The sequence below is a fragment of the Tiliqua scincoides genome, chromosome 2 (genome assembly GCF_035046505.1).
Source record: "Tiliqua scincoides isolate rTilSci1 chromosome 2, rTilSci1.hap2, whole genome shotgun sequence".
Taxonomy (NCBI): domain Eukaryota; kingdom Metazoa; phylum Chordata; class Lepidosauria; order Squamata; family Scincidae; genus Tiliqua; species Tiliqua scincoides.
Window position 1 is genome coordinate 259,940,486 of NC_089822.1, and position 10,320 is coordinate 259,950,805.

General features: G+C 46.7%; 1 protein-coding gene across 1 annotated transcript; it reads right to left on the reverse strand.

The window, feature by feature from the left end:
• Positions 1-740: 740 nt before the first annotated feature.
• LOC136639115 (tripartite motif-containing protein 10-like) lies at positions 741-6,748 on the reverse strand. Its single transcript, XM_066613134.1, has 6 exons — positions 6,341-6,748; positions 5,796-5,891; positions 4,829-5,059; positions 3,667-3,689; positions 3,145-3,263; positions 741-1,246 (listed from the first exon to the last, which is right to left on the reverse strand). The coding sequence occupies exons 1-6, from the start codon at positions 6,746-6,748 to the stop codon at positions 741-743; spliced, it is 1,383 nt and encodes a 460-aa protein (XP_066469231.1).
• Positions 6,749-10,320: the final 3,572 nt, after the last annotated feature.

Genomic DNA, 10,320 nt, shown 5'->3' on the forward strand with positions numbered 1-10,320 from the left:
GAATTGATGGTGGGTCCCCAATCTCATACTTTATTTTTTATGTACTGGGGTCATGGCATGAAAAAGGTAGAAGACCGTAGTATAAATATTTTAGAATGAATGGCAACATTTATGAGCAAAAAAAATGACTTCAGAAAACTGGTTCTGCCTGCTGGTTGCATTCAGTGGTGATTGACCAGCATCTGCAACATCATGAACCCACTTTCACCGCCCATGACATGGATTCATAACTGTATAAACAATTATTTTCCTGCAAAACAATAATCAGACTGGGCATCCATGAAGATTTAACCATCAGAGTCATGTACTCTTGAGGAATGGGGCCCAGTCAAGATTTTGGGTGCAGGATTTGGCACCAATTGTGGCTAGAGAACTCAGAAAAAAGGGATTCTGCCTCAAATATCCTAAGAGCCTCTTCAAACACCCTAATGCCACTTCCAGTTTGCAGTAAGTGAGCTCCGAGAGCTGAGCGGACAGGTCAGGGAGGTGACTGCAAGTTCCAGGACCCCCCAAGAGGCTGAAGAATGTCCCCAGGTATGCCCCTTAAGGGGGAATGGCCCAGGTTTGGCTCTCAATAGTGGGTCATGACCCATGACTTTGGGAACCACTGGTTTAGAGGTCTTTGCAGAGCTGGAAAAGAGGTTCTGGCTGCCAAATGGCTCAGTTTCTTGTTTCTTGTGAGTTTTTCTGGTCTGCAGAGAAAAATCAACAGAGGCTGTGAAGAAGATTCCACAACTGCCTCAGGGAGAGAGTTTCAGGTGGGCTTCTTCGCACACAAAAAAGAAGGGGAAGACTATCTCTCCACAGAAGGAGGCTCCTGAGTAAGTGTAGAGATGGACGCCTGTATCAGCATCGGAAAAGGCCACCTGCTGCTCAGCATAGTTTAGAGTCACTTGGATCCTCTTGAGCTCCCGGCTTAAGAATAGATGAGAGTAACCAGGAGAACTGACAGCTCTGTACCCACCTCCCAACTTCCCGACAGCCCAGATCCCTTCCTCAGGACTAAACTCAAACCAGCCTTTTCTCCTCACAGACTTTCTGGCCACCCCCACAGCCCATTGCTCCTCACTTCCCACAGTGACTTCCCAGAAGTGTCTGCCTGTTGAGAATCCCTCACTTCCCAGCACAAAATGCCAAAAGTCAAATCTCTCGGGATTGTCAGGCAGATCTTGATATCTCACACTTTTGTGATCATCAGAGAGGATAAGCCGGGGATGAGCAGTGTCTGGATCCAGAGTCACATTTGCTGTTGGGGTGAAAGGAGAAAAAGGAGGAGAGTCAGCCAGGAGACTGTCATCCCTAATGGCAGAGGTAGGAAAAGCATCATTCTCATGAGTGTGACCCATTTTTTTCTATCTGAGATATTTATATCCTGTCCTTCAAAACACCTCAGAAGAAGCCAAAACACCTCCTAAGACATTTACTTTGTTCCTCTATTGGAAAACATTGTGGAGAGGCAGGAGAGAAAATGACTAATACTTCCCTGACACTCCCTGCTTGAACTGCCTGTTTCTGACTTCCAGGGACAATGAGGGTGCCTCAGTTCTGCCAAGCAGGGGGTTGAGAATACAGTTTTACTTGTATTGTTTTCCTTCTATTTTGTATTGTGCTTCATATTTGATTATACCTTGATGCCAGGCTGGCATTGCAGTTGCCCAAATAATAAGAACACCAGAGGAGCCATGCTGGTTGAGGCCAAGGGCCCAGCTAGCCCAGATTCCTGTATCCCAGATGCCTCTGGGAGCACTGAAGACAACAAGATACCTGTACCTTGTTGCCACTTTCTTTTATCTGAGGTTGCCTATTTCTAAAACCAGGAGTTTGCACATTGTGACTTGTAATCTGTGATGGACTTTTCCTCCATAAATTTATTCCCTGACTGTAAAGTTTTCTCAAGTGCCTTTGGTGGGGGACTGTGTCAAACGTTTTCTGAAAGTGCAGATAAAGAAATATCAATGGATTTGCCCACATCCACATGTCTGTTGATCTTTTCAATGAATTTGAAAAGGTTTGTGGGGCAAGACTTACCCTTATAGATGCCTTGCAGATTCTCCCTTAGCAAAGTTTGTTTGTCTATGTTTCAAGTTTTCTATACGTTTTAAAGTTTTTGTCTTTGATTAGGCTTTCCACCAACTTACCTGGAACAGACGTTAGGCTGACTTGCCTGAAATCTCCCAGGTCCCTTTTCCTTCCTTTTTTGAACATTGCTTTTTTAAGGGTCAAGTTGCGTATTTTGGTCAGAAGATCAGCATCTTCATTCTTGCGTTCCTTGAGAACCCTTGGTTGGTTTCCACCTGGGCTCTGTGACTTGTTCATCTTTAATTTGTCGGTATATTCAGAAACTTCTGTTTGACTTAATTCTTTTGTCAGAAGGGGATGTTCAGGCATCGGCATCTGCCTGAGCTCTTCTTCTGTGAAGACAGATGCAAAGAAATTGTGTCATCTTGCCTGTATCTCTGTATCCATTGAGAAGGGAGACATGTCCATTTACATTTTGCAGTCATGGCTGCATTTTACCTGTTTATTTTGAGACATTCTGGTTCAACCCAATGAGTTGCATCATCTGTATAATTGCATTAGGGTAAAAGGTTTTCCTCTGTCTTGGTAGTTCAACCCTCCTGTGTGCTGTGTCCTGTTAGACAATACCCACTGCTCAGAACCTCTGGATTCCCGCAAGGTGTCCCCCGAATCCTAACCCTGTAGTTCTGAGTAATGAAATTATCCCATTCTGATTCATTTAGTTTCAATCTTCCTCATGCCAAGTTAAAGCAATTAAAAACTTGGTTAAAAACTAGCAAAAGCTGGCTTGTAGGGAAATTGCAGAGCCACCTGGCATGATGGAAGATTGGGAGGAGAGAGAGTTAGAGGGAAAAAAGAGGTCAAGTAGGGACACAAATTCACAGGTCAGACAGGTGACCTATGAGTCACCTGTTTTCTGGGTCATACACTGCCCCCAGTGTCCTGCAGGTGGTATGGCACCCATTTCCCAACTGTTTTTTTTTTTCTTTTCTTTCCACTCACTGAAGATGGTTGAGCCATTTTCTAGGAATTTCTCCCCCATACCTTCCTTTCAGCCCCTGCACCATGGTAAGTCCTGTCCAAACTTGCCCATCATCTGCATCCTTGCACATCATTCTTCATTACCTGGGAATTGATTCATGACTCCCTCCAGAAGGGGTTTAACATCATAGAATCCCCTGATTCTGCAGGTGAGCTCAGGAGGAAAAGCCACAGGATTCTCAAAGGCTGCCTTCTTCTCTGATCTGATGTGGAGAGAAAAAAAAATTGATCCCAAAATCCATCCCATCTGGAATTACTGATTGGAGCAAAAGGACGGTGTGGAGGAGAAGAGCAGAAAGCCTGGAGACACAGGCAGGGGCAGACTGAGGGTGTTTGGGGGCTCCTCTAGCAATGGCAGTATAAGTGCATATAAAATACAGCAGGTAAAGAAACACCTCGAGGCAACGTATGGCTGAGGGAAGGGGACAGAGGTCTGGTTGCCCTGCTGGATTTGCAGATTGAATGTTCCAAAGAGAGGCCCTGAATGGAACATGGGAAGGTGGAGAGTCCTACACTCTTTCCCCAAGACACCCTGGAGAGCCATGTTCTTCACAGACCATTCCCAGCATCAGGTGACAAGAAGGAGAATGAATGGGATCCACGTACCTCTGCAAGGTCTTTCCAATATCCTGAAATGAAAAGAAAGAGAACTCAGAACCTGTCACAGGGGAGTCGGTCTTCTCAGGCCCTGTTACAGGGATGCCTTCTGGTCTTCCTCTGTTTGGTGAGCAACAATCCATCTTATACACTCCACTCAAGGTCTGAGAGTGCAGCTCCATAGAGTGGAGCGAAGGCTTTCCTGCGAGAATGAAGTCAGCAGGCAAAGTTCTGCCTGTTCAGAGGGGTTTACTCAGAAGTTCAACAGTTAGGTATGTAACTGCCCGATCATAAGGTGCCCTCACACTGCTGGAACTAGTGTAGCATAAGGCACTTTACAGCAGTCACAAATGCTATCCCCCATGAAGAGGCCTGCCAGAAAATCCACTGCATCTCTCAGTATATACCCATCATAGCTTGTAAACTGTGCTGAATTTTTCCTCCATAAATCAGTGCAATCCCTTTTTCAAAGTATCTAGGTCAGGGACCATCACCCCATCCTGTGGCTTGGAGTTCCACAGATCAATTACATGCTGGGTAAAGAAATATTATCTTTCGCGCCTGCTCATCCGGATCCATCAATTCTGTGTCACTCTGTGCTTCATTGTCACACCCAGCTCATGGCCCTGACCTCTGCCCACAGCCTGGGATCCCCATCAGCACGGGGGGGGGGGGGGAGCTTGGCAGAAGCTTCTCTTGCTATTGTCGAAACTATGAGAAAGGACAAAGGTTTCAGAACCCTTTGCTGGAGGGTGGAGATGCTACTGCTCCTCCTTCACGTCCCTCTCCCATGCTCAGCTGACCATACGGCCCCCCCTCTGAATCCTTTGCTGGCCAGGAGTCCAGGGCAGGCCCTCTGCCTCATGCTTCCCTTTTGCTTTTATGTTCCTCAGGGAAAGACTGGAGCATGCCCAGGCAAGGAATGCCCTCCATTCTTAGTCTTGGAGCTTCCAGGGAAGCACAGAGCAGTTTGTTTAACTTCCCCTGCTGAGGTTGGTTGGCAACCTTCAGTCTCAAAGGACTATGGTATAAGCCTACAGCACCTGGTATTCCCAGGCAGTCTCCCATCCAAGTACTAACCAGGCCCAACCCTGCTTAGCTTTCAAGATCAGACAAGATCAAGAGATAGTGTTCAGTATAGGAACCTGGGCTATTTCTGCCACTGTCTGACCTGCAGGAGCTCACTTGCTGGCTGCAGGCTTTTTGCCTCCATCTGCTGAATGAGACCTTTGAGAGAGGACAGTTCTTCCATGAGTCTGGCCATGTGCTCCTCTCTTCTGGTTCTAATCTCCTTCTTCAGCTCTTCCATCTGCAACAGGAAGAGCATATTTTGCTGTTCCAGAAACTGGTGTAGTCGATCAAAAAGATCCATTGTCTTTTTCTTCTCTGCTTCTATTTGGCTCTGCAGCAAGCAGACGGTAAAAGGGGAAAAGGAGAGAAATACCAGGAATATTATCAGTCTTTGCAGGTACAATGTAGGAAATCTTTAGTCAGAAACATGGCAGGAAGAGACTCAAGAGGATTCAGAGGGAGGGGATCTGTCAGGGTCTCCTTCATCACCAGACCATCACCACACCAGGTAACAGGCAAGTGAGTTGTTCCTCCTATGGCCCAACCCTACCCATACAGTACACCATTTGAATAGGGCCCAGAATGCCACACATTGCAAACAGCACCCTGCAGAACAGCCACTGACTGAGTTCTGCTGGCACTGGGGGTGGATCAAAGTAGAAATCAGGCTGGGAAAGGAGGTAATCGGGGGGCCAATTGGGACCAGGCATGCAGCCAAGGTGGTAACATTTACCTCTCCCAGCCAGCTTGGTCCCCACTGGGTTACTGTGTCAGCAGCCTTGCACCATGCAAGCTGGATCAAGATTAGATTGAGCTGCTCTGATGAAGCTAAGGGCTCAGTGGGACTCTTTAGAGGACCAGCCCTGCAAGGAAGGGCACTTCTGACTTGTTGCAGATATTAAAGCACTTGTGAGCAGGAGAGAACGCATTTGATTCCACCCTTAGAATGGCTTTTCATGAACATTTGTGGAGCAATGAAGATGTCTTTACCTTTCTGCATTTTATACAACACTTTTACAGACATGGGTACCAGTAGCTGTTCACTTCCATTTCAGTGAGATACTTACAAGCAGGTCTCGGCTTTCTTTTTCTGTTCCTGCTTTAATTGCCAGTATTCTCTCTCTCTCCTTCCTCAGAACTTCCAGACAGCTACACAATTGTTCCTGAAGCAAAGAGAAAAGAAAAGTTTCTGGGTTTTTTTGTTTGTTTGTTTGTTTGTTTTTGGGGGGGGGGGCTGTATAAAGGTGCATCAGAGCTCTCCATAAGAAAGCAGGTGCTACATCTGCTCACTCCCTGCCCAACAGGTAGATCTCTGGACAACATATCCCACAAGAGTATCTTACTTGAGCACAAAGAAATTGAATGGACTTCTAGACCCAACTGCAGTTTGTGTTTAGCCTTCCTGAAATGAAGAAGGGAAAGAATACACCCTCCCCTTATTTCTAACTTTGATATCTGGAGCAGTGCTTCTAGAGTGGTGTCATCTCCTGGAGCAGGCAAACCCTTCCCCTGCTGTGGGGCTCAAGGTCAGAGGCCTTCCTCCAATGACTTCTCTCAGACCCAACTGCATGTTAGACCCATCATAGGGCCCTGGAGGTTTATAACCATTTACCTGGCATTCCTTGGCAGCCTCTTCCAAAAGAAGGACAGTATGTGATCGATGTTCTGGGGATCTCTCACAAATCAGACACACCAATTCCTTGTCTTCTTTGCAGAATAAGTTGAGTTTTTCCTTGTGTCTTACACATAAATCCTCTTTTCTCAGGTTAAGTGGTAGGTATTTAATTTTTTCTACTACATTTGCAAGTTGCCAGTTTGGCCGGAAACTCCCTTTCTTGATTCTGGCTTTGCAGAGGGGACACTCCAAGTCCCCCAGATCTTCCCATGTCTCGCAGTAGTGGGAGATGCAGCCCCTGCAGAAGTTGTGGCCACAGTCCACAGATACTGGGTCTGTCAGGTACTCCATGCAGATGGGACACTTGAGTTCCTCTTTTACGTCCATGGATGGGGAAGCCTCCATGGATGGATTCAGGCAGCTTGTGAGACCTGTACAAGGACAGCAGGATGGACGTGGGTGAGAGGAGGAAGATCTGCCTCTAATGGAATAACTATTTCACAATCCCTCCATTGTAGAAGCTCTGTGAGTTCTCTGTTTGTGGGACTAATAAACAAAGAATCTCCTTCTAGTCCAGGGGTGTCCAAACTTTTTAGCAGAAGGGCCACATCATCTCTCTGACACTGTGTTGCGGGCCAAATTAATTTACATTTCAAATTTGAATAAATTTACATAAATGAATATATTAGAGATGGAACTTATATGACTGAATGAAGGTCTTGCAATAGCTCAAGACCTATAAAAGTCCTTGCACAAGGCAAGGCTAGTCTTTCCCTCACTGCCACTGCTGCATCACAGATGTGAAACAGCAAGCAGTGGAGGGGACCCTTGTCCCACAGCTCATGCGAGAGGTCAAACAGTCATCTTCACACTGAGAGCAGTTGCGTCAGGCCAGCATGGGCTCCAGCAAGTCTCCGGAGGGCCAGATGCTCATTGGAGACTGGGGGCTCCCTGCGGGCTGGGTTGTGAGTCCCTGAGGGCCGCAAGTGGCCCCCGGGCCAGGGTTTGGGCACCCCTCTTGTCATTCACTGACCAACTTCCCTTGAAACTCAAGACCTTCCTGTAAGAAGGTCTTTTCTCTCTGACAAAAGTCACAGACAACTAGGAGGCTGGTTTGTTTGATTGTGTGTTTGTTATACCAATTTTCAAAAAGGACAGAAAGAAAACAATTTCCTTCCCAAAAGAGCTCAGAATCTTAAAAAAGAAAAAGACAGAAAGGAGACACCAGGAAACAGACAGTGAAAAATTGTGGCATATTGATGTGCAGCACAATCCTGTGCATATTCACTGTGAAGCACATCACATGCTTTGTAAGAGACTTGGTTCCAATGAAGTGGATATATAATTGCAACCATTTATTGCTTATATTAGGAGGCTGCACTGGACTGTGATACACTGATATATTATATACAGTTATCACAGGACTTCTGACTTTATTTACAGCGTGGAGCCCTTTTGTTTGTGCAGTTCCTTCCACTGAAGGCAGAAGCCACACACTTCCAGGTTTGATGAAACTGCTTGTTTGATGAAGCAGGGCAAGGCGCTCTTTGGAATGTTCTAGAACGTTGTGGCCAAGGTGGCACCTGCAGCAGCAATTGGGGGGCACTTCAGGTCCCCCTGATTCAGTTGTTCTGAAGCACTGAGGAGTCTCCACCCACTTTGCACTGGCAAACCCCACCCACTGTACTCCTGCCCAGCCCCACTGCAAATATTACAAAGACACCATAAGCCTTCAGTGACCTCTCCTCTAAAGAGAGAAACCAAAATCTAGATAGCCAAAACCCAGTTTGCCTGAAATGTTGCACAAGTTGGAAACAGAGGAGCCTGCAAACAGCGTTGCACTGTATTATTCTATTTGATTGTCAGGCTTTAATCTCATCTCTTCCTTCATTTGGGAAAAATTTAAATTTAGAAAATTTCTTGATCATTCTTCTTACTCTGAACAACCATTTTCAACCACTGTGCCATGGCACAGATTGTTGTGCCGCAAATTTGGATTGGGGGGGTAATTTTTAGTAGGGCCATTGGAGGATGTGAGCCCCCAACAACAGCATGGTGTGCCTTGTCAATTGTCAAAAAACTGATGGTGTGCCTTGACAATTTTAGTGTCTTGTCAGTGTCCTGTGAGATGAAAAAGGTTAAAAATCACTGCTCTAGAACAGGGATATCTAAACTTTTTGGCCAAAGGGTCACATCAAATATTGAGGGCCGGATACAAAAAATTAAATTTATAATTTAAATAAATACATTAGAGATGGAACTTAGATGAATGAATGAATGAATGAATGAATGAATGAATGAATGAATGAGCTCAAATGTCCAGGATTTCTCCAAGCACCAACCCAGTCCAAGAAATAAAACACACACTTAAATGGACCCCCTTTCCCCCACCCCACAAGCACAACTTTGGTTGTGTTTGGTCAACTGGGCCATAGAAGGTCAGAGGCTGGCCGTGGGCTGGATAGTGGCTCCCCGTGGGCTGCATCTGGCCCCTGGGCTGCGGTTTGGAGATCCTGCTCTAGAAGTATTGCTAAGGCCTCCAATTTGGTTCTTTTGAATTATTGTGCATGTCTGTGCATGAACGAGGAGAGTTAGCAACACTCCCTACCACCCTAGAAAGCTAAGTGAAATTTTAAAAGTTCCTATTGGAATGCTTTAGTTCCCATTGGAATTCTTGAAGTGACTGCTCCTAAGTAATGAGGGAGTTCCAGGATCATGGTGCCACCACAGAAAAGGCTGTGCTTAACTAAATCCCCCTCCCCCCCCACACACACACCAGTAACATCACCGGGACGTGTAGTGCATGCTGTGGGGGGTGGGTAGTCCCTGAGATCTGCTCCTTATAAGGGAACATTTGTTCCCTTGCCCAAGGATATGCATTTCCTACCCCACCAGCAATAACATAGCTACAGGGGGCACAGCACTACATTTTGCAGCTGCCTTGACGTGCAAGTGGCCCCTCCCCTTTGGAACCATTCTAGACCATGAGAGGACAGCAGATGAATCTCCTCTGCTTTGCTCTTGCCACTCAGAATGACTACACTCCTGTAGCCCCTGTGACTATACTACTGCCCACTGGATCTACTGCTCCAGCTACCTTGCTGGTGCAAGTCAGAATGGGCCAGAAAGATAGATCGAGGCTGGGAAGGGGAATCGGATATTGGTAGTGGCACTGCTGCCAATACAGTCTTCTTTCCAGCCTTAATCCACATTCTCGCTGCCCCAGTCTCTGCCTTGTTCCTTCTGCTCCCTGTCCCATTCCACCAACTGCCTGCACCCACTGCTGGCTTTCTAGCTCTGGTGAGGGCAGCGGGCTCCAGTGGCGATGTTGCAAGAGGCAGCAATTGCAAAATGGTTGCTGGATGCACAATGTCCACCCCCTCCCCCCCCCCCCCAAAAAAATGGTTGGCTTTGTGGTCTGCTTGAATTCTTGGTCTGATCCAATAGGATCTTCCTCCTCCACTTTAGTTCACAGGCAAAAGTCTCCTGATGCCTGAGGCAGCAGGCCAAATTCTGCCCCCTTGCCCAATGATGTGCCAGCCTCTGCTCCTCCCACACCCCATTGTTCTGGCTCAGCACTCTCCTCCCATCTACATTTCCTCTTCCTCTCTGCCCCCTCTTCCTTTTCCAATCCAGAGAGTGGAACGAGGGCAGTGGAGTCAAGTTGGCAGACCAAGATGGGCACCCACTGCCAATTTTACTGCCTGTGGCAGCCACATCAGTTGGTCTCATGGATGGTCCAGTCCTGCTCACCAATAATCTGTGAAGATTAAGCTGAGAGAAAAGGTCATCAGGGGGGAACTTTATGTCTAGCTGATAGGAGCTCTTCTGGCTCCAAGCTGACACCCCACAACACTGGTCCTCACTTGGCTTAATTTTAATGTCTTACAGTTATGAATTCGATCTGGTGTAAAGTCCCTATTGCTGGATGAGAGATCCTTTGTATACTACGGTAGGGCTTTCTACACATTTGTTTT

Excerpts from the sequence above, each read along its gene's own strand:
- LOC136639115 (XM_066613134.1), bottom strand. The coding sequence starts at position 6,748 with ATGGAGGCTTCCCCATCCATGGACGTAAAAGAGGAACTCAAGTGTCCC. Across the intron at positions 3,264-3,666 it reads ATTGGAAAGACCTTGCAGAG|ATCAGAGAAGAAGGCAGCCT; the intron begins GTACGTGGATCC and ends TCTCCACATCAG. Across the intron at positions 1,247-3,144 it reads AGTCATGAATCAATTCCCAG|CAAATGTGACTCTGGATCCA; the intron begins GTAATGAAGAAT and ends TCACCCCAACAG.